Source organism: Triticum urartu, chromosome 7A (genome assembly GCF_056163025.1).
Source record: "Triticum urartu cultivar PI428250 chromosome 7A, HENAU_Tu73, whole genome shotgun sequence".
Classification (NCBI taxonomy): Eukaryota; Viridiplantae; Streptophyta; class Magnoliopsida; order Poales; family Poaceae; genus Triticum; species Triticum urartu.
Window position 1 is genome coordinate 106,057,205 of NC_141879.1, and position 27,682 is coordinate 106,084,886.

General features: G+C 48.5%; 2 protein-coding genes and 1 non-coding gene across 5 annotated transcripts in view; 2 read left to right on the forward strand and 1 right to left on the reverse strand.

The window, feature by feature from the left end:
* The window catches only part of LOC125532146 (uncharacterized), a 32,626-nt gene extending 12,731 nt beyond the window's left edge, over nt 1-19,895 (forward strand). Inside the window, exons 2-22 of one of the 3 annotated variants that reach the window (XM_087536972.1) lie at nt 6,290-6,358; nt 6,453-6,590; nt 6,854-6,971; nt 7,541-7,623; nt 13,135-13,230; nt 13,455-13,623; nt 13,706-13,845; nt 13,934-14,020; nt 14,118-14,303; nt 14,776-14,943; nt 15,422-15,542; nt 15,970-16,039; nt 16,282-16,369; nt 16,457-16,577; nt 16,874-17,067; nt 17,149-17,257; nt 17,361-17,516; nt 18,272-18,374; nt 18,508-18,684; nt 19,209-19,354; nt 19,496-19,895. In XM_087536972.1, coding sequence (XP_087393098.1) covers nt 6,290-6,358; nt 6,453-6,590; nt 6,854-6,971; nt 7,541-7,623; nt 13,135-13,230; nt 13,455-13,623; nt 13,706-13,845; nt 13,934-14,020; nt 14,118-14,303; nt 14,776-14,943; nt 15,422-15,542; nt 15,970-16,039; nt 16,282-16,369; nt 16,457-16,577; nt 16,874-17,067; nt 17,149-17,257; nt 17,361-17,516; nt 18,272-18,374; nt 18,508-18,684; nt 19,209-19,354; nt 19,496-19,686 — 2,730 coding nt within the window. In that variant the 3' untranslated portion in view covers nt 19,687-19,895. Of the gene's footprint in view, nt 1-6,289; nt 6,359-6,452; nt 6,591-6,853; nt 6,972-7,540; nt 7,624-13,134; nt 13,231-13,454; nt 13,624-13,705; nt 13,846-13,933; nt 14,021-14,117; nt 14,304-14,775; nt 14,944-15,421; nt 15,543-15,969; nt 16,040-16,281; nt 16,370-16,456; nt 16,578-16,873; nt 17,068-17,148; nt 17,258-17,360; nt 17,517-18,271; nt 18,375-18,507; nt 18,685-19,208; nt 19,355-19,495 lie in introns of those variants that run through there. The other 2 variants (XM_087536973.1, XM_087536974.1) reach the window with 2 other exon arrangements.
* Nucleotides 19,896-20,059: 164 nt separating this feature from the next.
* On the reverse strand, nt 20,060-20,255 carry LOC125532147 (U2 spliceosomal RNA). The gene has a single exon (XR_007293784.2). It is a non-coding gene; the product is annotated as a U2 spliceosomal RNA (small nuclear RNA).
* Nucleotides 20,256-24,974: 4,719 nt separating this feature from the next.
* On the forward strand, nt 24,975-26,099 carry LOC147958324 (uncharacterized). The gene has a single exon (XM_087532051.1). The coding sequence runs from the start codon at nt 24,975-24,977 to the stop codon at nt 26,097-26,099; it is 1,125 nt and encodes a 374-aa protein (XP_087388177.1).
* The last annotated feature ends 1,583 nt before the right edge of the window (nt 26,100-27,682 follow it).

A 27,682-nucleotide genomic window follows, 5' to 3' on the forward strand; every position in this document is an offset into this window, starting at 1 on the left:
GAGGTGGCGCGCCAGGAGGAGTCCTACTCCTTCCGGGAGTAGGACTCCCCCCCTTTCCTAGTTGGAATAGGATTCGCGGAGGGGGGAAAAGAGGAGAGAGAGGAGGAAGGGGGGCCGGCCCCCTCTCCTTGTCCTATTCGGACCAAGGGGGGGGGAGGGGCGCGTGGCCCATCTCTGGCCACCTCTCCTCTCTTCCACTAAGGCCCACTAAGGCCCATATACTTCCCGGGGGGTTCCGGTAACCTCCCGGTACTCCGGTAAAATCCCGATTTCACCCGGAACACTTCCGATATCCAAACATAGGCTTCCAATATATCAATCTTTATGTCTCGACCATTTCGAGACTCCTCGTCATGTCCGTGATCACATCCGGGACTCTGAACAACCTTTGGTACATCAAAATGCATAAACTCATAATATAACTGTCATCGTAACCTTAAGCGTGCGGACCCTACGGGTTCGAGAACAATGTAGACATGACCGAGACACGTCTCCGGTCAATAACCAATAGCGGAACCTGGATGCTCATATTGGCTCCTACATATTCTATGAAGATCTTTTTATCGGTCAGACCGCATAACAACATACGTTGTTCCCTTTGTCATCGGTATGTTACTTGCCCGAGATTCGATCGTCGGTATCCCATACCTAGTTCAATCTAGTTACCGGCAAGTCTCTTTACTCGTTTTGTAATACATCATCTCGCAACTAACTTCATTAGTTGCAATGCTTGCAAGGCTTAAGTGATGTGCATTACCGAGAGGGCCCAGAGATACCTCTCCGACAATCGGAGTGACAAATCCTAATCTCGAAATACGCCAACCCAACATGTACCTTTGGAGACACCTGTAGAGCTCCTTTATAATCACCCAGTTACGTTGTGACGTTTGGTAGCACACAAAGTGTTCCTCCGGCAAACGGGAGTTGCATAATCTCATAGTCATAGGAACATGTATAAGTCATGAAGAAAGCAATAGCAACATACTAAACGATCGGGTGCTAAGCTAATGGAATGGGTCATGTCAATCAGATCATTCAACTAATGATGTGATCCCATTAATCAAATGACAACTCTTTGTCCATGGTTAGGAAACATAACCATCTTTGATTAATGAGCTAGTCAAGTAGAGGCATACTAGTGACACTCTGTTTGTCTATGTATTCACACATGTATTATGTTTCCGGTTAATACAATTCTAGCATGAATAATAAACTTTTATCATGATATAAGGAAATAAATAATAAATTTATTATTGCCTCTAGGGCATATTTCCTTCACTCCCAACACTTCTTCAACAATATAGTACCCCATGAAGTGCCAATTTCGCTTGAACACTATAGCCGGCATCCCATCCGGACCCAGAGCTTTTAGGTCCCCAATGTGATCTAATGCCGCTTTCACCTCTTCGCGGGTAAATACGGCGTCCAAAGCATTGAGCATTGCAGCAGTGACACGCGGCTGCACCTTGTCAATAAGTTCATCGACCCGGTTGCCCGCAGTGGACGTGAAAAGATCCTGAAAGTAAGAGCAAACATAGTTAGTTAAATCTTCCTCCGCCACCACCGAACCATCCTCCCACCTGAGCTCCTTGATCTTATTAGCTTTCTTTCTCACAGACGCCATCATATGAAAGAAGCGAGTATTCCTATCCCCTTCCAGAAGCCACCACACATGAGCCCTTTGTTTCCACATTGTATTCTTCTTCTCCTCTAGATCATCCACCAAACACCGTAGGTTGGCTTCCTCCTCAATCTTCTCCTAGGACACCAAATCCTTCATGCACCGCTCCAAATCAGCCTTGGCCTTTCTTAGTCTACCTTCCAGTTCGCCAACTACCTCCTTGTCCCACTTCCTCATCTTCCCGGCTATTTCCTTCAGGGCATGCGCTACTCCACCTTCCCTGCTTGCCCAACTCCTCTCCCACGCCTCCCTGATCACCTCCTCGCACCCATCTTCCTGCAACCATCTGGCCTTAAACCGAAAGCCTCGGTCCCCTCCTCTCCAACTCCTATCACTCCCCTTCGTATTGAAAATTATGGGCCGATGGTCAGAATGTCTCGGCATCCCATTGACGACCACGTGCTCCGGGAACTTCTCTCGCCAAGGTTTACTAGCAGTCGCCCGGTCCAGCCTTTCACAGATGTATGTACTCAGCTCCTTGCTATGGTTCCTCCACGTAAAGATGTCACCCTCGAAACCCAAATCATCAAGTTCACAAAACTCCAACGCCTCCCGGAACCCATCCATCATGCCCTGAGAACGATCTGCTCCACCCACCTTCTCTATACCAGACAGGATTTCGTTAAAATCTCCAAGGCATAGCCACGGTCGATCCTGCTGATGTTGCTGCTTGAGAAGTCGTAGGGTTCTCCACGTTTCTTTTTTCCTTTCTGTAGCCGACTCCCCATAAACACCTGTCAACCGCCATATTGAGCCATCCTCTTCCTTCACGTCTACGTCAACATGTCTCCTCCCATACGAACGAAGTGAAATATTGAGTCCCCGCCGCCAGTACATTGCAACTCCCCGGCTACGACCCACCGGGTTCCAGGCGGATAAGTTAGCGAGCCCTAACTTCCACCGGAATCGATCCAACTCCTTCTTTGTGAGCCTCGTTTCCGCCAAAAACAGCACATCGGGATCCTCCGCCCTCCCCAACTCGAGGAGAGATCGAACTGCCGGGCCGTTCCCGAGCCCCCGGCAGTTCCAACTGATGATTTTCATTGTGCCCGGCGGGGCTGCTCGGACAGCCCGGCCGATATCTTGTCAACATTAATATTGTTGTTTGTTGTTCCCTCCTTGCATTCGCTCACAACCACTCCCCCTTCCATCAGCTTCCCTCTCTTCGCTTCCTCCTCCACCCCTACCTCGTCCGTCTCATGACATCTCTTCTGTCCCAGTACAAGCTCGCTGCTATGCCCTTCGCCCCTGTTACTTTCATTCTTCCTGGGAAGCCGGTGGAACGTTCCCCGCTTTTTATGGTTTTGTTTTCCGCCCGCCTCCATCCTGCCCTCAGTGGCCACCCGTGGCTGTGTTACTGGACCCTTCTCCTTTGCCTCCACTTTCTCCTTAGGAAGTGACACCTGTGATTTCTCCCTCAGATTGGCATGCTGCTCAAGCAAGGCCACCTCTTTCCCCTGGGGCATGTTATCACATGTGACCGGAACCTGTGCAGCAGCCTCATTCATATTCAACCTCCTCGATTTTCCACCATGTGCAGGGTTGTTGGTCAACAACTTTGCAGGACTCGTGACTTCCTCTTCCCCCTTAGCTTTTCCTCCTTTCCCATCTCCCTCCCGAGTGCCCTCCTTCCTCCAAGATAAGCTGTCGCTGCCACTCCCACTCCCCGATCTTCCTCCCGCACGGCTATACCCATACTGCCGAAAACCTCCTGCACTACCTCCCCTTCCCTTCCAACTGCGGTCTTCCTCATGTGCAAACCTCCTCTTCCTCGTATCTGCTCTAAGCCAAGGGCCAAATTAAGGGTCCTCACCTTTCTTCATCTTGATAGAGCACTCCTTGGCCATGTGTCCGATGAAGCCGCATGTGTAACAAAAGTCAGGCAAGAACTCATATTCAAAGCGGCACCAGAGACCTTCTTCCTCCTCTCCCTCCTTCCCATAAATACTCATATCCTTCTTTCTCTTCTGTGGTTCCTTCTCATCCTCATCATCTAGGGTAAACCCTCTCATGATTGGCTTCTCTATGTTCATCCTGATTTTCACCCGTAAGAATTTGCCAATTGCTCTCCCATCCGCACCAGCATCCACTTCAACAAATCTCCCAATGATGTTGCCTATTTCCTCCGCTGTGGCTTCATTCATCATACCGAGAGGGAGATTGAAGATTCTCACCCATTGGATCATAGTCCTCCACCAGAACAAGATCCTTATCAAACATCCACGGCCCGTCCTCAAGTGCCTTCCGCTTACCAGACTCCTGTTTGAATGTAAACACAAACCTGTTATCCCCCGCCTCCTTGCAGTCAATTCCTTTTATCGGGCACCAGATCCGCCCCAAGGAGAGGCAGATCGCATCTGGATGAGCCGGCTTCTCGGACACCACTCTCCCCACCGCCTAAAACTCCGATCCCTTCCCTTTCTCCTTTCCCCCCAGCCGGATCTTGACCCCTTTCCTCTCTTCCTCTGACAGCTTGAGACTCCTCAACATCCCTGCTACTCCCTCCATCTACCTCCTGTCGGCCAATGGCCGCCGCCGGGCACCTCCTAGGGTTTTGGTGTCTTACGACCGTGCGCCCTAGGGAGCACACAGAAGGTTTTGGTGGAGGGGTTACGACGAGGCTCGCTTGGATGCGAGAGACGAACGAAATCGATCAAGGTCAGGAAGATGGCGATCGATCACAAACGAGAGCTATGGGTGAGGAAGTACGTCCGAAACCCTAATCGCCTCCGCAATCGACGGAGCGATACGCGAACCGCCACCAGGTGGGATGGACCATCGCGAAGGCAAAGCTTTGATTGCTAGCTGCTGGGCGGAAATCATTTTTTTGTGCGGTACACTTGTTTTTGCTTTCTTGGATTGCATTAGGGGTCACACGGGGTAGATCTTGGCACGAAGTAGGTGATCTTCTTGACTTCGCAAACTGCTGGGTTTTTCAAGTGATCCTAACCATATAGAAGGCACACATCCTCTAAAGTAACCAGAACCTTTACAAGTCACTTGGTTTGAGCCATCATTAGAGAGAAGAACCATAGATCTCTCTCTCTCTCTCTCTCGCGCGCGCGCGCGTGCTCAAGGAATCCACGCAAGGATGGAGTGGAGCAAAGAGAGTGAGCACAGTGAATTGAATGGGTTCCCTGTCTGCCAAGGGTCTCAAAAGCCTCACCCTCTCAAGCGGTGGGGTTTGGTTATATAGGCAGGCCTCAATCTGACCGTTGGACGAAAAAAGCAACGTCCCCAAAAGTTTCATACATGTTCAAACCTTGAATGGTCCGGCAGGAAAATGGCTCCCGAAAGAATAGCAGTAACACCCTGAGATACTAAGCGGTCTAGAGACCTCTAGAACCACGGTTAGCATGATGGTACCGAACATGAACACTCAAGGTTTCATACAACAACTGCATGTCTCTTTCTATGACAAAGATACATCACTCGGTAGTACAAGACTAGTTTCTCTTAGAAGTTCCAGATCTAAAAGGGCACCACGTGAAATGGACGGACTGGAAACATCTAAGCCCATGTTCTACACCAATACCACTCGGATGTTTTGGACCGATACTGGAACTGCTCTGCAACAACCCTTTCAGAATCAGAGATATTGGACACTATCCATCCGGAGTTATCACCCTTAATACAACACTGTCTGAACCAAACAAGAGTCCAGTAGTTATAGGAACCAAACTCGATAGTTCCAGATATACACTTAGGATTTCTCACCAGCTCTGTTCTCACTAGGATTAGAGGTATGTGCCAATTGGTTCTTAGGATTTCTCACTAGCTCTATTCTTACTAGGATCATAGGTATGTGCCGATTGGTATGATAGTTTCAGAGATGTATGCAATATGGAGAACCGGGAATTTTTCATTGGAAAGTTTGAGGGATATATTGCATGTTTGGCAATGTGATCATCCTTAATTTAAGTGCAAGTGCCCCTCTTTATAGTACGATTGTTCAAAAGACTCGATGTGGAAATTGTTCCACTACAAGCCTATAATAATTTGTAACTACAACTTGTCTTCATGTTTCTCGTTTTTAGGGGTCACCATTGATTCTTTTTAACTAACACATGGACTAAATCTGAAATATCTCAATAAAAACATTAGTCTTGTATTTATCTCATCATTAATCAATCAGAACCCATTAGAAATTCTAGGTGCACTTTCACATATCAGTAGGTTGACCTTAACATGTGACCGAACCTGAACTTTGTCGGTGTACGACAACCTTACAAGGCCCCCGCACACACTCCACACTTATATTTCATCACAATCCCTAACCATCAACACCCTTTAATATCTAGGTGTCTCAATTACGACAACAAAGTTGGGCCTATGTGGTAATCACTGAAAGAATGTTACATCATAAATGTTTTATCATTCTCCGACCACATTGTGAACATTCAATGTAATGTAGTCCCGTTACTTTGTTTTGCATTATAATGATTTTTAAAGATGATAAAGTCAATAAACACTAGTAGTGTTGCCTTAACCTTGATCGGTCTACTGCCCTAAAATTGTTATTTGGGTTTTTGTCTCTACATCTTTAACAAATAATGTGGCTCAAAAACTAAGTTTACATAGGCTTACATCAATATATATCCTTAGCAGCTTCCTTATGGGACATCTTTCTACGGCACAGGAGAAGCAAGTGGCCCACTTGAACGAACCGGGAAACGAGTAAGCATGATATATGTTGTTATGTTTTATGTTGCTAATTTCTTAGCTAATATTTGATTGGCCTCTCATTGTATCTCTCTTTGATCTCCATTAGGTTTTCACCTGGAACACAGATGCATGGGGATACGGGTCAGGAACCACTTCACTATATCAATCACACCCTTGGGTGTTGTCCATCCTCCCAGATGGAAAGAGCCTCGGTGTCCTAGCTGATACCACACGCCGTTGTGAGGTAGTAACTTTATTTCACTTTTCCAACACACATGTCTAGAAGATCAATTGTTTAAGTAATTCTCGATCACGAAACATATGAAATTTGTTGTTTGTGATAATATTTTTCTATATAATAGTAGCTAACACGGTCCAATTCCATTGGCTATTTCTTCAGTATTGCACCTTATAGTCATAGCTAGGTACATCCTACATATATAGGAGATGTATGTTTTCATTGAGCCGATGGGCGTTTCTTTAACCAACAACCGTATTCTATTACAGATTGACTTGAGACAAGAATCTACTATAAAGTTTGCTGCCCTATCTGCTTATCCCATCATTACTTTTGGGCCATTTGATACACCGGCCCAAGTGGTGGCATCCTTGTCTCATGCGATTGGTATTTTTTTCTCATAACATCTCTTCCAGTATTGATATCTAGTGTTCACACTCTTGAAATTCTAAAACGTAAAATATGTTTGTCAAATTTTAATCTTGTACATACTATATACAGTGAAGTTGCATATACCTGCCTTGTATGAGAACATGTTTCTCTCATTTGGAATATCTAATTCTATTATGATTAATTTGCAATCTAGTTAATGTTATTGTACATGTTTAACAAAATATTTTTCTCTCAATTCATCTATGGTTCGAGATTCAAGGCATTTAAAGAGAGCTTTGTATCTTGAGCAATGATGTTGTGCAAAATTTTAGTGTCACAATAGGGTGTTCATGTCTGGATATTTGCTATGTTTGGATATTTGCTATGTTATCGTGCCTGGAGTTTTTTTTATTCTACGAACAATCATGACCTGTATAAGAGTGACTAAGACAACATCTTGCTTCTTCTTCGTGACTACATCCATGTCCAATTGGCCATGAGAAGAACACAAAATTGCAACTTAGATGCTAATATATGTTATGTAACCTGTTGTCCACTTAATGCGCACACTTTTTCTATTATAGGAACTGTGTCCATGCCTTCAAAATGGGCTCTCGGCTATCATCAATGTCGCTTTAGCTACAAGTCTTCTGAGAGAGTCCTTGAGGTATCTTGTAAAGGAAGTATATGCTGCATCAATTCGTTCACTTTACTTATGATGAATAGAGCGGCAGTTTGTTAGAGCAATTTTAGTTCAGTATGTTATTGTGTAAGCTAGTGTGTAATTTGTTCAAGAAATTCAAGTTTACTATGTTACACGTAATCTAAAAAAGGGCTAATATGAACTAAGATCATCACCAACAGTTGCCCTACCCCGTATTTTTTTTCTAATTTAAGGGGAGTTGGGCCGAAAAACATGCTCTAGCAGTTCTCATAAATCATCAATCTGAAAAAAAAATATGAAACACCCTATAATCAGCCCAACTCCCCAAGGGAGAATGAGCTTCCTGTATAATTTTCCCTAAACGTGGCGGGAGTCGAAGAGTCACGGCGGGGTGGTTTTACCTCTTTTCCCCTCTCGCGGCGCTCCCGCGAGCGCCCCGAGGGGAATCCTAAATCGCCGCCCCTCCTCCCCATCCTTTGCCCGCCTCCCTCGCCGCCGCCTAGCGGGGCCGCCGGGCGAAGCCCGGCCGGCTGGGGCGGCGGCGGGGCCTTCTTCTCCCCTCCGCCTGTGGTCCATGGCCGGCGCGGGACGGCTTCGCGTGCGGGGGCGCTGGCCTATGGCGGGGGCGAGCGGCGCGGCAGCGATCCGTCGGGATGGTGTCGGAGGTCCCTGGTGGCGGCTCGGCGACGTCTTGGTGGGTGCTTGCGCCGTGGCGGCTGCGGCAGGGCCAGACCGAGCGGTGGTGGGCCGGCGCGCTCCTGGCCAGATCCTTGCGGATTTGGTCCCCGGTGGCGGCGGGCGTCGCGGGGTGGCGGCGGAGGTCCTCCTGGGACCTGCGTGCAGGTGGCTTGCAGCGGCGTGGCTGCATCCCGTGGTTGGCCGGTCTACTCGCGGCACCGGCGGGTCTTGCTCCGGCGTGTGGTTGTCTGCGGCTTTCTCGGGTGAGCTTCCTTCCTCCCCTATGGACTCAGGGACGGGCGCGACAGGCAGGGGTGGTTCCATGGTGAGGTGTTGGTGTGCCGGTGGGCTTGCCGGTGGGCTTGCCGGAGGTGGCTGTGGACTTCGGGTAGGGGGCAGGGGTTCCCCTCCGTTGCATCTGGCGGCTGCTCCGTGGCCGCCGGAGTTCCTCTGGCCCAGATCTGGCCGCCGAGGCCACCAACCCTGCCAAGGTTTCCGCTTTGGGGTGCAAAGTCTGTTCCTCTCTGGTCGGTCGTGTCGGTACTGTGTGTCCGTGGTCGAGGATGGGGCTCGGATGCTTGGGCGGCGGCCCTGCTGGTGGGAGCCGGGGTGCTTGTGGGCGTAGCACGCAGCTCGGGCGCTGTCCGGTCACCATGGCCGTGTGGGTGGCATGGTGGCCGGGGTGTGTCGTTCAATGGTGGTGGCGCGGCTGTCCGTACCCCAATTTGGTGAAGGTGAGTGTTGGCCAGGGTGAAAACCCGCTCTGTCTTGTCAGGCCGGCGATGGCGGCGTTCCAGCGTCGTTCCCTTCTTGAGGGCGTCGTCGCGGTATCTCGCTTGTAACTGAGGTGCTCCGGGGGAAACCCTAATCCTTGGATTGGGTGGTGGCGGCGATCCGGCGTCGTTCCTTTCTTCAAGGCACCGCCTTGGAGCCCATTGTTCATCATGCACGGCTTCTCCTCATCGTGGTGCTTCTTCCACGGTTGAGGGCTCCGACAACTTCATAGTAGTGCTTAGGGTGTTATCCGTTGTTTGCTTGGAGTAGTTTGGGGTGATGTTGCTGTTTTCAGCGTCCTTGTATCCGCCTTGGGTGTGTGTGTTGTGTTGGTGTGGGGTGTGTGTTTGTATCGACTTGCTCGGTGATTGGTGCTTTATTTATAAAGCGGGGGAAACCCTTTTTCTCAAACGTGGCGGGAGTCAACTGCTGAAAAATCAGCTCCCGCGCACGCCCGTCTCCTCACGCCGTCGGCCATCTACGTCGTGCCGCCGCCCGGGGCTGTCCCCCCACCGAGTGTCGCTGATCAGCGCGTCCCTGCGGTGGCCCGACTCCTGCCTCTCAACGGCCGACGACCAACAGCCGATGCTTGTGCCACCCCATGCCAGTCGGCTTCTTCTCATCGTCGGCAGCCGCCCGTCCCCCTCCCCGCTTCAGCCAACCTCCTCCCGTGTGTGATCATTGTTGCTTCACCGGACCTTCCTCTCATTGTCGGTCGACCACTGTTTTCTTTTGTTCCCAAGGTGTTTAATGATTTTCTCATCCAATTTTTTTACGTATCAAAGAATTCCCCCTTTTTTAAACACGGTACAGACGCAAGCGCTCATACATATGCGCATACCCTCACCCCTATGAACGCACATATGCACACCCTACCTCTATGAGCACCTTCGACTGAGCCGACATACCATTTTGAGATTTACGACGTCACCGTAGGCGCCTCGTCATCGACGGAAACGTCTCCTCCCACTGAAAGCGTATCATCGGAAAACCTGAAATTAATTCAGGAATAATGCGAGCACCAGGATTTCAATCCTGATGGGCTGGGGATACCACTGTCCCTCTAATCATCCAACCACAGGAATTGTGTGATTTTGCCTTGTAGATGAATTACTATTTGATAGAATTGACATGCATATGCCATTTATACATTAATTTGAAGATAAATGGGAAAACCAGATTATATGGAAGTATTTTTATGGGACTGCAAAAGCAGCTCATCGTGTCAACCACCCCTAAATTATATGGACATCCCGTAAAATCATATTTAAGAAGAGTTCTTTTATGAAACTGACAACCAACAACTCACCCTATCTATATCTATACCTAATAATAAAGTCATTAGCGCTTCTCGCGGTACGTCACATAAATTGCTCCTAAAGTTGCAAAATATTACCCATCGATGGCACCTATAAGTGACAAAAAACGTTCCACACAAGGAATCCCTCGCCTAGGCCGGCCCAAGGAGTAGGGACCCCTATACTGCGCTCTGCATGCTAGGAGAAGACGCAGCGTACCCATTTGGGCTGGTCATGTGCGGGCAGCCTGTTTTTAAATTTATTTTTTTATTTTTTATTTTCCATTTTCGTTTTTTCTCCTATAAATAATTTGATACTTCAAAAAAGTTTCAAAAATTTTAAGAAAGAGATTTTCAAGTAAAATGTTCAATAAATCATAAAATATTTGTGGATTAAGAAAATATTTGTATTTTTTCTTAAAATGTTCACATATTACAAAAATGTTTGCAATTTTGAAAAACAATGTTAGGAAATAAAAAAATGTTCATGATTTTTATAAAAGTTCGTGTATTAAAAAATGTTAATTAAATTGAACAAAATGTTCATCAAAATTTTATCAGTGATGCGAAAGAGTGTTGTCATGGCCTTTGAAATTATGATTTTTGTTTCTTTGGTTACAACGCACGAACCCTTTTGCCAGTGGACTCTAGAAGAAGTGTCTCGTTACAGCCGCTTGGGTAAGACGAATCGCACACAGCCGCTGTCTAGCATTTAGTAAATTTTAGTTCAAAAGAAGCATCGAAAAGTGAGGTCTACTTTATGTTTATTTTAAATCTAACGGACAAACAAATCACAAATGGAGTTAAGCATTTTTAACTTAGTCATATTCAAGTGACAAGTTTTTTTTAGCATCACTATAGACACAAGCGCTCATATACACGCGCATACACTCACCTCTATGAACGCACACACGCACACCCTATCCCTATGAGCACCTTCGAGAGACTGAGCCGGCATATCATCTTAAGATTTACGAAGTCACCGTAGACGCCTCGTCGTCGACGGGAACGTCTCCTCCCACTGAAAGCGCATCGCCGGAAATCCTGAAATAAATCAACCCTGGTGGGTTGGAGATACCACTATCCACCTAACAACTCAACCACAGGTTGATTCGCTGTTCAAGTGACAAGTGAATACTAGACAGAAAGAATACCAGTAGTAGACAGAAAAAAAGAATACTAGACAGAAAGGAAGTAATAAATGAAAAAAAATCGGCAGTGTAGTTCGGTCCATCATCCTCGACTGAATTTCTATGTTTGCCCCTGCCTAATTTTGATTTAATCAAACCACGCCCGGCGAGAGCGAGACGCTGTTCCGCCACTGGCTTCGCCCTCGCGGCCGACGCGCCGCCGCTCGAGCTCAACGCAGAGGCCAGCGCTTAGCCTAGATCCAAGCAAGGCCGCCTCCCATCCCGCCGTCTCTCCCTGCTACCACCGCCACAACTACACACGAGTTCCAGAATCCACAGGAAATCCACGGCAAGCACAAGAATAGATGCTCAATCTTCAGGTCCAAAGTAGCATCTGCGCCTCCGTCTTCCCGATGGAGCAGATAACAGAGCACTTCCATGGCGATTAAGCCAATGCTGAGGCTCACATTGCCACCTAAGTACCTAACTTATGCCGTCGCCCAGATGCGACGCCCGCTTTGACAAGCCGTGGTCGCGGAGCGCTCTGCTCAGGCTTCCCTGTTTGGTTCGGTGACTTCAGTCGATTTGGATTTGCCCAAGATTGATGTGGCTTGGTACTTCGATTCTGTCCAAGCAAGGCAAGGGCAAAGTGGGAAACGCAGTTGGGGGGAAATGGGAAGAGAAGATGAAAGAATCCGAATTGGGGGAAATAGGTGAGGTGACACTTTTGTTGTGGCACAATCCTGATTTCAAGAAACTAGGTGGCATTCTTGTGATTGCTGCTATGTTTTGAAGTGGCATAGGTTGAAATCTTGCCTATTTTTTTTATCATAGCATGACGTACTCAAACTGACGAAGGAATTCCTCTGGTATGTGAATCTTTTCTGATTGGTGTTCGTACTGTTAGAGAGTGATATGAGTGAAGTTTGATGTGAAACAAGAGTAATGAACTTATTAAAAGGGATTGCAAAGGGATAATTTGGTATGTAAAAAACAGGATTTAATCCCTCCTACAAATACTAATTAGTAAAATAATAAGGGCCAACACATAGAGTGAGGAGTAAATCCAGAAGACAGAAACCATAGACTAAAGCACATTACTAATAATGCCCTTAACAGAGAGTAGACCATAATGTTGGAAACCTTTTTTCACGTCTTAGGCATGTTGATGTTTTGTAACTCTTTTGTTTCAAGAGTTATATTCATAAGTATTCTATCTGAATGCAACCTGAGGATTAAGATTATGTAGTGTTACCATTCAAAAAAATGTAGTGTTGATATTTTTCATGCTGATACTTGTTACTTATTACTATGATAATTGATTAATTTTCCATTAGCTTTTCATAAAGGTCTCCTGATTCATAAGTGCTCTCTCAACTCTGAGGCTGAAGACTATGTAGTGTTGATATTTTCCTGTTGATACTTAGTTACTTATTACTATGATAATTGATTAATTTTCCATTAGCTTTTCATAAAGGTCTCCTGATTCATAAGTGCTCTCTCAACTCTGATGCTGAAGACTATGTAGTGTTGATATTTTCCTGTTGATACTTTGTTACTTATTACTTCCAGAGGAGGCTTAAAAATATGCTAGTGATGATATTTCACTGTTGTACTTACCTAGTCCTTTCACAGGTTATTAGAACATTTAGAGAGAAAGGCATTCCTTGTGATGTGGTTTGGATGGATATTGACTACATGGATGGTTTTAGATGCTTCACATTTGACAATGTAAGTACTTTTCTACGATAGTTGCTACATGGAAGTAGCATGCTTAAAATGTATATTGCTTCATAATGTCATATAGAGCCTCCCTTTTTTCCAGACTATTATTGTCTACTAAAAAAATCCGTCTATTTTAGACAAATTCTATAGTCTATATAAGTGTCATTCTAAGTGCATCGAGACAAGTTTCCTCCATGACAATGATTTTGTCTGAACTTGATATGTTCCAGAACCATTTCCCTGATCCAAAATCTATGGTTGATGATCTACATTCCATCGGTTGTAAATCAATCTGGATGCTTGACCCGGGAATAAAGGAAGAGAAGGGTTACTTTGTGTATGAAAGTGGTTCAGAAAATGATGTGTGGATTAAAAAGGCAGATGGTAGCCCATTCATTGGTATGTTTCACTGACTTAAATGAGCCCCTTGTCATCTTACTGATTTTACCAGTGGAACATGCCTAATGTCCTATAATTCCAGGGGAAGTATGGCCTGGTGACTGTGTTTTCCCGGATTTCACCAGTGAAAGAATCCGCACATGGTGGGCTAGATTAGTAAGGGATTTCATCTCCAACGGCGTTGATGGAATATGGAATGATATGAATGAGCCTGCTATGACAGTATATGCTCTTATCACAATTCATTTGTTCTGTGCCATCTTATTTTATATTTCCGTATGCAAATGGAAGTGATGGTGTCAACGTGCAGACTACTACTAAAACAATGCCTGAGAGCAATATACATAGAGGAGATGCTGATATTGGTGGTGTCCAGAATCATTCTTACTATCATAATGTAATGTCTCTATCGCTTTGGCAATAAAAAGAAACTGGCAATGGAACAGAAACAAGTTTTTCATATGTGATCATGCTTTAATGCTTATGATTTTCAGGTTTATGGAATGCTGATGGCAAGATCTACTTATGAAGGAATGGTGATGTCCAATACAGAAAAGCGACCATTCGTTCTTACACGAGCTGGTTTTATAGGAAGCCAAAGATATGCTGCAACATGGACTGGTGATAATCTCTCGAATTGGGAGCATTTGCACATGAGTCTATCAATGGTTCTTCAGTTGGTATGTAAATTATTTCTTCAAGTCCAAGATAGCCAACCCCCCTCCCTCTCCTCCCTGAAATGTATCAAGCACCAAGTCATTTACTTTGTACTAAATCAGTGACAGTTAGTATGGATCAGAGGGAGTACCATTTTTTACCCAATTCATCTTAAAACATAAGTGTATTCAATTGTTTGAATCCATTAATCCTGTGATTTGATTGTACCGTGATCACAACCTTGTGATCTTAAAGCAACGTTCTTGATCGCATTACTCCTGTGGACCATTGGTACCTGTATTAGTTACAAGTTTATGTTGTTCTTTAAATTTTACTTCCATTGCAACTCTGCAAGCTTGTTTCTTGTTTCTGATTACTTCAAGCAAATCATTCTCAATATGTTGACATCAAAAAATTAAAACCATCATATTGTCCATTACTGGGTATGATAATCATACATTTCTAGGAATCAATAATGTGGTTATATCCAATCAGGGTTTGAGTGGTCAGCCACTGTCGGGTCCTGATATTGGTGGGTTTGCTGGAAATGCTACTCCAAGACTTTTTGGAAGATGGATGGGAGTGGGTGCGTTGTTTCCTTTCTCACGTGGCCATTCTGAAGCTGGAACCGTCGATCATGAGCCATGGTCCTTTGGTGAAGAGGTACTGTTTGTGTGTTTCATGTCCCTCATCCACACTGTGTACGCACACAAACAAAACCTAGTTGCAGTCCTAGAAGCTTCATTGTCTTTGCTTGTTTCTTATATGCTACATTTTGATACATAAGGTGTTAGTATATCCATTTTTTCTTAGTTTACAAGTCAAATCTACAGGAGAGCTTTCTTGTTCATGAGATAAGCATACATTTCATACAACATTTCCTCCATTTCATTATGCAAATCATGTAGCCAGACAAATGATTTATTGTTTATGCACTCTGAGGACAACTCTTTTCCCTTCCTAAAATTTGTTACTACTGTGCATATATTACGAAGAACCCTTTTCATTTAGTATTATATTGTGTTGACGTTTTGCGTAATCTAATTTATTTATACATTAGGATCCTCCAATGCTTTTTAGCGTTGTCAATTTCTTAATAGAGATACCACTGGCTATTTCTAACAGCTAATGCATATTTCAGTGTGAGGAAGTTTGTCGTCTCGCGCTACTAAGACGGTATCGGCTACTGCCACACATCTACACTCTGTTTTATGTTTCACATAAGAAGGGTACTCCAGTTGCTGCGCCACTTTTCTTTGCTGGTAATAATGTCTGTCTTACTATTCACTAAAATATATTGTAGTGGCAGAGACACATAGTCTAAGTTGGCTGTAGATTTTAGGAATAAATGGGATGTAGCAAAACATGTCCGCATCTTTTGTCTTTTCTTGGTGCACATCTATAAAACGAAGATCGGTGGTTGCACTACTATGACAAGGGCATGTTTGGAAGTTGGAACACAGTAATTTCACATAAAGTTTGCCGGAAATAGTGTTGTTCCTATATGAAACCTGCAAAATTCCCATCTAAACAGGCTCTAAGAAATAACAATCATTGAATGTTATGATTCAGGACTAGACAAGGAAAAAGTATTTATGTTCTTCCTTGCTGGTGTGCCAGATAGTAGATAGTCTTCTTTGGATGAATTTTGTTCTGTAATACAAAATCTTGTTCATTACTTTGTTGTAGACCCACAAGACACAGAACTGAGGAAAATCGAGACTTCGTTTCTCCTGGGGCCACTTTTAGTTTGTGTAAGGTAATGGTATCACATCAATGAGGCCACAACGTACCTCCTGCTTTGTTATCTTGGAAATGAAGATTTTCTTGTGTGTTAGTAGAATTTTGTGCATAATGCCATTATGTTCTTCACCCTTGACTGAAAAATGTAAATTTTCTGTCATCCCTTTAAACGTAGAGAAATCAATGGCCATAATGATGCACCATCCGTATATTTTTCTACGCTTCTATGTGACATCAAAACTTCCGGTCTTTTGGCAGCACTTTACCTGATAAAGGAGCTCATGAATGTGCACATAAATTACCAAATGGCATTTGGTTACCTTTTGATTTTGGAGATTCCCACCCCGTAAGTTGGTTGGTAAACTTCTATTGTGCTGCCTACAAAGCTATTCTGGAACTAATTTTTATTTATTTATGACTGATGATAATATAGGATCTCCCGGTGTTGTATTTAAGAGGTGGAGCAATACTTCCTGTAGGCCTTCCTATTCAGCATGTTGGCGAAGCAAGTTTAGAGGACAATTTATCACTACTTGTTGCACTGGATGAAAATGGTACGTTTCTGTAACTTTGCCTGAGGTAACTTGGGTTTGTGATCTGTGGTTTATCGCGAGGTGTTTATGTTTAATGTCATTCATAATTATACATCTCCTATACCTTTGTGAAGATCTGACTGTGTTACTATTAGTAATGTGTGATTTAGCAAGTACTCGCATGTGCTCGAACAAATAGAATAACAGAATTCTGCACTGCATTTTTAGCCAGTTTTCTGTGTTGAAGATACTGATTTAAGCATTGTCATATGGTGTGCATACTTTCTGTTCTTCACCATGTATGACTTTTTTTACAGGTAAAGCTGAAGGTGTCTTGTTCGAGGATGCCGGGGATGGATACGGGTTCACACAGGGAGACTATCTGCTGACATATTATGTCGCCGAAGTCCACTCATCTGTGGTTTCTGTGAAAGTTCTGAAAACCGAAGGATCCTGGAAGAGACCAAACCGTAACTTAAACATAAGTATTTTGCTTGGTGGAGGTGCTATGGTATGTATATTTGTTGCATTTTGTTTTTGTCACATTATTTTTTTGCAGTAAGGACTTGATTTATTATTTCTGTGAACTCAGATAAGTTCACGTGGTGTGGATGGCGAAGAGGTACATTGTACGATGCCTTCTGAGTTTGAAGTGTCCAGTTTGGTTGCAACAAGTGAACTTGATCTCAAGGAACGCTTAAGTATGTATCTATGACTATACTAGTTTATATTTGAAGTGCTTACTATAACTATAGTTCAATTTGACTGAACTTGGCCTGCTTTGGTATCTTGGGATGGTTACAGAGATAATTCGTCCTATACCTGATATGGGTGAGCCATCGGGGCAGGAAGGTGCTGATCTCTCAAAAACACTTATTATTTTGAAGAGTGGGGACTGGTTTCTTAAGATTGTACCATGGATTGGCGGCCGCATTATTTCGATGACTCATCTTCCTTCTGGTATGCTTCTTTGGTGCTATATGATCAATGGACTTCTATTATTTTGAGATGTCTGTGTATCAACAGTAGTAAGATATGTTGTTTGCTAAATAGAGAATTTCAAGGCAGTCTCTATTCTTGGAACTGTTGTTAACATGCCAGTACATGAGGTGCAACATGGTTTTGAAATTTCTTAGTTGCTTTATAATTTGAGTAATGTGGATGCAGTTCGTCTATTTGCTTCATTGGTTGTATATATATATATATATATATATATATATATATCCAACAATTATTCCGAAATCCCTTTTGGTGACCGAGCTCCAATGAGGCCTCCAAATTCAAAATTCAAATTTCATCAAAATTCATATCTTTACGTTTCAAAAGATTCTGAAAAAAACACAGATATACATGAAGGCATAACACACATGTGTGCAAAATTTCAGGGCAAAATAAGTTGAAATGAGAGCTGTGCAAAAAAGACAAATCTGGGGCTGTTTAACACATGATACTATTCATTCTCTCAGGCCATGAATTTGTCTTTTTTGTACAGGTCGCAATTCAAGGTATTTCATCATGAATTTTTACACACTTGTGGATTACATCCTTACATATACGCATATTTTTTTCAGAATTTCTTGAAACATAAAAATTTGAATTTGAATTTTTCAAAAATAAAAGGCTCCATGGAGCTCGGCCTCCAAAACGCCATTCTCATAATTATTTTCTTATTAACTTAAATATCACATGTACTTGATCTCTGGCTCTCTCTCTAGATTCCCAGTGGTTGCATAGCAGGATTGAAATCCATGGTTATGAGGAGTACAGTGGGACTGAATATAGGTCTGCTGGCTGCACAGAAGAGTACAAGATGGTCAGGTAACATAAATCATCATCGTATACCGATTTCTATTTTTCGTTTTTTTATTGATATGTTTCGGCCTGTCAAGTGAGTAGTTTGTCTGGAGTTCTAGTTTTAGCCACAACAGTAACTGTTGATAGAAATGTGCAGGGGGCATCTGGAGCAATCATGCGTGGAGGAATCCAAAGTTTGCCTGGAAGGAGATATTGGGGGTGGACTGGTTCTTCAGCGCCACATATCTATTCTGACGGACAATCCCAAGATTGTCCAGATTGACTCTAGCATTGAAGCAAGAAGTGTTGGGCCTGGCTCTGGTGGATTCTCAAGGTGAGTGCTAGCAATTCAGATTTTGGTCAGGGGACAGAGTGATATCCTGCGCATCCACCTGTGAAAGTAACCTGAACCAAACCATCGTAGCAAAATGGCAGCTTGTCAAAAGATATGAGATTGTCTCATCGTCTTGATCACATAAGAGGCAAGCATGGTTGGATGGACACTTAGCCCAGTGGCTGGAGCGCAGCTATGCCTCCTGGCCGGCCTGGGTTTCGAACCCTGATTCCTCGCATCTTCTATCTTCCACTTTTGAACCTAACAGTATTTGAGAAAAAAAAACTTTTGAACCTGAACAGTTTCTAGATCGATCATGATTTATGATTTGAAGCACAGTAACATGCCATTAAAATAAAACGGTAACATCTCGAGTCGGGGCTAATGTCTTTCTTTTTTTTTGCGGGTGAGTCGGGGCTAATGTCAACATGCTTTGTCCGATAGTAAGGCTCACTGAAATGCTTAAGACTTCTTCTGCCAGCCCTAATCATGACTCATCGATGTATATGTTTTCTCCTCTGAAGGTTGATCTGTTTGCGAGTCCGTCCCACCTTTACGCTTCTACACCCAACTGAGGTAGTTGTTGCTTTCACGGCCATCAATGGTTCAAAACAAGAGATCTCTTTAGATTCCGGAGAAGTGACACTGGAGGGAGGCCTCCGACCGAACGGTAAATATGTGGCACTCTGCACAATGTTTCGAGTTTCTTGTTGCCTGACCAGCATCTTTTGGCTTGCCATCCTGGACATTTGTAACGTTTATGCTGATTCTTTAATCCACTCTCCGATCTTCTGGCAAACTCATTGATCAGGGGAGTGGACGCTGGTGGACAAGTGTTCAGGGCTGAGCATGGTAAACCGTTTCGATCACCGTCAGGTTAGCAAATGTTTGGTGCATTGGGGAACTAGTGATCTGAACATGGAGCTCTGGTCTGATGAGAGGCCAGTTTCGAAAGACACGCCGTTGAGGATCTGCCACCGGTATGAGGTGACACAAACATGAAACTCATTCCTAGGTACTCCCTCCAAAGTAGTGATCTAAACGCTCTTATATTTCTTTAGAGAGGGAGTATAATGTAACAAGTGCTTTTAAAACTTGTGTCCGCTTATCGTGTTTAGTTCCCGATGACTTGTATGTAAATAATGTCATGACTGCTACTGCACATCTCTGGGATTGTTGGCCTCATTATTAGTTAAGCCATGGTCAGAATCTCTCCGAGATCTACGTTTTACAAAGTACAAACTCTGCTTTTCCTATATTACAGAGTAAGCTAAGCAGCGTCCAGGCCTACAGCTAGTTGAGAGAAAAGGTGATTCTGCATTAGCTGCAACAAGTGAATTTTGGGATGACATTTAAACTTTCAAATTAGTTTTGGTTGGGGTGCGCCAGCCTGGGCTGTAGTGCAACGCCCAGGCGACACCTGAGGGCCCTAGTGGCAAGCCACTATGCTGGACCCTCCCCCACAAAAAATAAATTTAATATCATTGTGGGCACATGACCCACATATCAGATATTAAACTGATAAGAACAGATACTACACTTGATCTTAGCCAAAAGGCCGAGAAAGGTATGATTTGCAACGTCCCCTTCTCCCTCCTCTTATAGCTTCCTCTACCTCTTCTCCGCCCTCGGCCAGCGAGGTGGTACTAAACAAACGAAAGAACGGAGAGAGTCCCTGCTGCGCTCGGGCGACCAGCCAAGCCAGCGCGCGTCGCGTCTCTCGTTCGATTGGGCTTCAGAAGAGGCCCGGTAAGAGCACCACGGCAGCATATGCTTGCGCGGCCCAGTATTACCGGTACGGTTTTTTTTTCCGCTGTTCGTTTACTCGCTGCGTGGGTGGGACGACGCGTTGGGGATGGCCGACCTCAAAAGTGAACGGACCGAGCCGACGCCCGACAGCACACGAGCCCGTCGCGTTCTCGTTCCTCCTCCGGCTGCTTTCTCTTCTCCGAGTTGCAGCTCGTGGTGATCGATCGAGGTTGACGACAATGTACGGCGTCATGAAGGATCATGCGGTCGCGCTGGTGCAGGAAGACATCGCCGGCGACTACGCGGCCAAGCTCCAGCACTACGTGCACGTGCTCGACTGCTTTGCATTTTGCAAGCGCGCCTCATCTGGCACGTGACCTTCCAGGAACTCTCCAACTAAACATTTACTCGAATATGGAAATCATAAGATGATAAATTGAGAAGCTTTCTTAAGAAAATGCTTAAAGTAAATGCACTGCCAAACCCAGTCACGTTGCTGAGTAGGCTGGGGAGGGAGTGAAGTCTGTTTTAAACCTTCAGCTTGTAGAGCTCGTCGAAAATAAATCCTCATCTTAAAATCCTTGAAATTTGTACCCTGTACTCATGATCCTGGTCTAATCCTGACCCTCTCAATCAGTTTAAACCAATTTGGCACACCAGGAAAAAGACAATCCCAGTGAGATAACTTTCTACTCTCACTGATTAAGTGGACCCACGCGTCATAATCATCTTCGCGGTGGGAATGGATCAGAAGTGCTCCTGCGCTAGGAATGGATCGAAAGCGCTCCTGTATGTGCATGCGTACATGTACGCGTCTAGCCGGCGGCCAGAATCGGAGCAACTTGCTGCGTTGAGCATGTGTGTTCTGTTGTGTACTTGTGCATGGATTACCTCGGAAGGTGCTTGGCTCTAGTATTATTTGTGTCTCGTCGTATTGGACGGCGCGACAACAGATGCCGTTCGCTGCACTGACAAGACCAGCATGCGCACGCTGCGGTGAATTCCATTCCTCGCACTGGCAAGCCTTGCATCGTTCGCCTGCACTCCATGCCCATGCAAGCGCACTCCCAATTGGATGCTGTTGCGCGCGATGCCACGGTGCTCTAAGGAGGGCTCTAGATGAAGCCACTCATCATCGTGCACAGCCCAAGGTGTTAGTGTCGCCGGCGGCGTATCGGTTTGGGATGCAACTCACATTCAGTATTCATATCGACAGGTTACATATACATGGGTGTAGACAAAGCACAGCTCAACTAACCCCTACAATCTAGCTAATGAGCCGAGAGAGATTATGAGGAACGATCTGGGGGGTCTCAACTCCATGGAAGACAGTTGAACACGGCTCCGCTCCGCTCCGCGCCGGAAGCCACCCGGCTCCGGCGGCCACCTCTCTCCGCCGTCCTCCACCCCGGAGGCGGCGCCCCCCCCCCCTCTCCTGCCGCGCGGATGGCGTCCCGCGTCTCCCTCTCAGCCTCCTCCTCGTCGGAGGCCCCCTCCCCCGCCCGCATGCCGCGGCCCCAGATCCGCTCCATCATCGTCCCGCAGGTGGTCGGCTCGGCCTTTGGTCCCATCGTCCAGGGAGGCGCCGGGGCTGCTGCTGTTCCTCGTCCTCCGGCGAGGGCGGCGGATCCCCATCGGTGGCAGGCCCAGCGGGAGCATGGCCGTGGAGGCCAGAGGCAGCGCTCGCCTCCGGCGCGTCGTGCGCGTGCGGGTCGGCCGCTCAACATCCCGGCGCCCAGGCCGCGCCCAGACTCCAGGCTCCCCGCCTCTCTCTACGGGTGTTGCTATAATTGCGGCCGCGACGACGGCCACATCTCGGCGGAATGCAAGAACCCGACGCGCTGTGTTCGTTGTGGTGGCGACAACCACACCTCGCGGGGCTGCACGCGGCCGCGCAGCTCGTCTCCGGAGTCGCAGCCCCCATGCCCGCCGCCGGCACTGCGTCCGGCCCCGGTATCGTCCTCCGCTCGCGGAAGCCCCCCGCGCCTCCCCCGCCACCGCCTGGCCCGCCGCCGCCGGGGACCGTGCGCTTCCCGCCGCAACCCGTGGTGCTGCCGCCTCCGCCGCCTGGGCCCCCCCGGCCGGTGCGGTCCGCGTTGGGCGGTCTTGGTGCCAGGTTGCCGGCGCGGAGTCCGGTGCGAGCACCAATGCGAGTGCGGTGGGCCCCCAGTTCTCCGTTCCGGTGGAGCCGCGCGCTCTGGTGGGCGGGGCTGGGCCGGAGCCGGTGGATTGCGTCTTCTTGGAGGCTGGCGAGGATATTCGGGAGCTGGAGGCTGAGCTTGCCCGGGCGGTGCTGGTTTCCATTGGCGGCAGCCGGCCGGTAGTTGACCCCACGTCGGCGGCCACCGCGATCATCGAGGAGTACAGGCTCAGCCCCCTGGACATCTCCATCAGGGCCTACCACCCCGAGGATTTCCTGGCCCTCTGCAGGGACATGGCTACGCGCAACAGGCTGGTGGCAAGTGGCCGGGCGTCCACGGCGCATTTCTCCCTCATCCTGCGGCCATGGCTCCGACAAGCCCAGGCCACGGGCGTCTCGATGCCGTTTCTGGTGCCGCTGGCGCTCAAGGGTGTGCCGGCGAATGCATGGACTAGGCGCACGGCGGAGGCGGTTCTGTGGGGCTTGGGTCTCGTCGTCAAGGTGGCGGAGCGCACGGCGAGCCGACAGGACATGGCTCGTTTCCGCGTCTGGTTGCGAACGGACGATCCGGCTAGGATTCCTGCCCGGCGGATTCTGGTGGTGGAGGGGCCGGGCCGACGGTCTTTGCGTCAGGAGGATGGCGCCCCGGATGCTCTCTGGTACCCAATGGACATCTTCCAGGAGGCGCCGCCGGTGACCCCGCGGCTCGCGCCTCTCAATTCGCCGCCGTCGCCGCCGCCATCAGAGGGCGCGGACTCTAAGGAGGACTCTGGTCGTCCTAGTCGCCGCGGCCGCTCGCAGTCCAGAGGTGGGCGGCGCGCTGGCTCGAGGAGTGGGCGGAATACCGGGGGCGCGTCCCCGCCGGCGCGCTCATCGGACGGCTCTACTCCGCCGGCGCGGCAACAAGAGGTTTGGATTAGTCCGTTGGAAGGTACGGTGGATCAGAGGGAACAGGTGGGGCCGCGGCCTACGTCCGGTCCGGCTGCCACTGCAGAAAGCGTCTGCGGGCCACTTGCGCAGCGCCACGTGACAGGCGCGCTGGGCAGGTTGGGAGACCGGTCGTCTTCGGGATTGGGCACGGTCCAATCGCCCACGTCGTCTCTTGCCTCCAGAACTGAGGTGGGCCAACCGACAGCTGGGGATAGGACTCCTGTGTGCACCGGTTCCTATGTTCCTTTCCGTCAGAGGTTAGAAGACGTGGCCGCGGCCCATTCGGAGGGCGAAGTGGAGCGGGACTGCCTGGCGCCGGATCCCGTGTCGGGCAGCAATACCAAGGAGGATTCGCCGGGGTCTGTCCGGATTGGGTCCTGGGACCTGCTGCTACAGGACACCCCTGTACTCGTCCCCACGTTTGTCCATGACCCCACGCGTCTCCCGCCCGAGGACCAATACAAGGATGGGGAGGATTCGTCCGGCCTGCCTGGCCTATCCAGGGCCACCTCCGCCTTGGGGATTGAGGAGCTTTCTCCTATGGGCAACAACATGGTAGGGCCCGCGGTGGATGCATGCATGGATGTGACTACGTGCATGGTCAGTCTATCGCCAATCTCGCCGCTGGACGTACCTGGCGAGGGCGTTGTGGGGTCTCGCGGGTTGGATGTGTCGCACCAGAAGCAGCTGAACCAGTTTTGCGAGGAGATTCGTCGCACGCTGACGCCCCTTCTCGCGCGACCGGCAAGCCGCGCGCCAGCGGGGAACTTGAAGAGGCCACGAAGGAGGAGGACACCAGTTTCTAACCCGAGGAGGAGTGCACGTCTGGCCAGGGGCGTGGGAAAAGGGTCTGCGGCGTCCAAGCAACAGAGAGTGTTGATGAGAAGACTTTGCTTGGCGAACGAATGCGAGGAGATCACGGATGAGTCTCTACTCATGTATGCGGAACTCTTCTCCAAGCAGATCACTAGCGAGAAGATCGCCGCGATCCTCGCCCTGTTTGGGTGGGACGCGTCCATCTTGCCGATGCAAGAGGAGGAGGAGCCGGTGGAGGCAGGGCATTGACTGCCAACCTTGGTGGTACGTGGGCCTTTGTGATGGCTATACAACCATACGAAATGCTCGTGTGGAATGTGCGGGGCTTGAACTCCCCGGCACGGCGGAACGCTATTCTCCAAGTAGTGGCTATGGCCAACCCGGCTGTCGTTTGCTTCCAGGAAACCAAATTGGAGGTTGTAGCCCCGGAACTAGTTAGGCATTGCCTCGGTAATAGAATGGAGAACTTCTTCTACCTTCCAGCGGTGGGCACACGGGGTGGCATCTTGATTGCATGGGACGCCACCGTGGTGGCGGTGTCAAACCCGCACCGGACGAACAACACACTCACGGCACTAGTTAAGCCGATCGAGGGGGCGAATGGTGGCTAACCGGTGTGTATGGGCCTCAGGGAAGCGAGGCCAAGGTTGAATTCATGCGGGAGCTGGTGGAGATACGTGACTTGCATGCTGGCCCATGGACGGTGGCAGGGGATTTTAACCTCTTGGTTAACCCCGAGGACAAGAGCAATGATGTGGTAAACCACAGGATGATGGCAAGGTTTCGAACTAAGCTCAACCAACTGGAGCTGCGTGAGATGTACTTGAATGGGAGAAGGTACACATGGTCGAACGAGAGGCAGCGACCCATGCTCGAGAAGATTGACCACGTCTTTACATCTAGCTGCTGGGAGGATTTGCACCCCGCATGCTTGCTTACGGTGATGGGATCGGCTGTGTCCGATCAGTGCCCCCTGCTGGTGGATTTACACGCGGACTTCACGATGGGCGGGAGGTTCCGCTTTGAGGCCTTCTGGCCAAAGGCGGAGGGATTCTTTAACGTAGTGGACACGGCTTGGCATTCGGTGCCCGGGACGGGGAACCCTTTTGTCGCGTTGGATAATAAACTGTGGGCCACCGCCAAGGCCCTTCAACGATGGAGCGATAAGTGGATTGGTAACGCTAAGCTGCAAACCTTGATCACCCTCGAGGTCATTGCGAGGTTGGATCAAGCCATGGATAACAGAATGCTCTCGGCTCAGGAGCACGGCTTACGCAGAGTGTTGAAGAGGAAGCTGCTCGGTCTGGCTTCATTGCAACGTATGATTGCGAGGCAGCGATCCCGGATGCTGCAACTAAGGGAGGGAGAAGCAAACACGGCATATTTTCACCGGCAGGCGTGCCATAGACAGCGGAAGAACGCCATTTTGTCGTTGCATGCGAACGGCCGCATGCTATCCGGTCAGGACGAGATTGCGGAGGAAGTGGATGCATATTATTCCAGCCTCTTTGCGTCGGCACCGGATAGGGATTTTGCGCTGAACATGGATACTTTGGGATTGCCGGTGCGTGACCTCTCGCACCTTGAGGCCCCGTTCACACACGAGGAGGTGGAGAAAGTGGTGAAAGGGATGCCACTCGATAAGGCGCCAGGACCGGACGGATTTACGGGGCGCTTTTATGCCTCGTGCTGGCATATTATACGGGACGACATCATGCGGGCAATGGACCATTTTTTCCGTGGAGACATGCGGGGCTGCCTTCAATCAATAAGGCGATAGTCACACTTCTGCCCAAGAAGATGGGAGCGATGGAGCTTAAGGACTACAGACCGGTGAGCCTCATCCATGGGGCAATCAAGATTTTCGAGAAGGTCCTGGCAACAAGGCTGGCGGTGGAACTACCGCATCTCGTGGGCAACCATCAAAGTGCGTTTGTGAGCGGGAGGTCTCTCCATGACAACTTCATGTTGGTTCAGTGCACGGCTAGGCGCCTGCACGCTCTGCGGGAGTCCACGGTGCTCCTGAAGTTGGACATCACTAAGGCCTTCGACACCATTCAATGGCCGTTCCTACTGGAAGTGCTGGAGCACATGGGCTTTGGAGGAAGATAGCGAGCTTGGATTTGTGGCATTCTTTCCACGTCGTCCACGCGGATTGCGGTGAATGGGGTGCCTGGTGACACGATCTTCAACTGCTGCGGGCTCCGCCAGGGAGACCCGGTATCCCCAATGCTATTCATCTTGTGCATGGAACCGCTGCATCGGCTGTTCCTCAAGGCCACGACAGTTGGCATCCTCACCCTCCTGGCACATCATGGACTGCGGCAGCGGATTTCCATGTTTGCGGATGATGTGACCATCTTCATCAGGCCGGAGCAGAGGGACTTGGTAGCCTGTGATTTGATCCTGCGCGCCTTCGGTCAGGCTGCCGGTCTGCTAGTCAACATGGCAAAAAGCGCAGCACTTCCCATCCGATGCTCTGAGGAGCAGCTGACTCTTGTGTGTGACACGCTTGGGTGCCCTGCCGCTGCCTTTCCATGCAAATACTTGGGCCTCCCGCTCTCCCTCGGGAAGCTCACGGCGGCGCAACTGCAAGGGCTTGTGGATCAGTTGGCCATGCGCCTACCGCACTGGAAGGCGGCGACCCTACCCAAGAGCAGCCGTGCATTACTGGTACAATCGGTGCTATCTGCCATACCGATCCATTCCATGCTGGCTCTTGGCTTGCCACCGAGGACCATCGCCGCGATGGTTAAGATTTGCCGAGGATTTTTGTGGGCCGGCAAGCCGGATGCAGGCGGAGGCGCCTGTGCGGTGGCCTGGAACCGGGTTTGCACGCCTAAGTGGTCTGGTGGGCTTGGCATCCCCGACCTGGCCTGGACGAATGTGGCGCTTCAAACCAGGTGGTTATGGTTAAAGAGAGCGGATCGCGACAGACCCTGGGCGGAGTTCTCCTTTTCAGTGCCAAAGGAGGCCAAGCAACTTTTTCAGGCAGCAGCCAGAGTGACTGTTGGGAACGGGCGCGACACGCTGTTTTGGGAGGATCGTTGGCTCGACGGCTATCGGATTCAAGAGCTCGCACCGCGCGCATACGACTCAGTCACGACAAGGATCAGAGGGACACGGACAGTTTTTGAGGCTGTCGCGCACGACCGGTGGGCCACGGACATAGGGCCTATTGGCGACATGGCCGGGATCGAGGAGTATATGAGCTTCTGGCTCAGGATTGGGGAGGTGCAGCTCCAGGAGGAAATTGTGGACTCCTTCTCCTGGTCTTGGGAGAGGAGTGGCGAGTTCTCGGCCCGATCGGCCTACGCGGCTCGATTTGCCGGACGACAGGTGTCCCCCACGGCGGCTTTCACT

Coding starts and splice junctions, on each gene's coding strand:
- LOC147958324 (XM_087532051.1), top strand. CDS start 24,975: ATGCGGGAGCTGGTGGAGATACGTGACTTGCATGCTGGCCCATGGACG.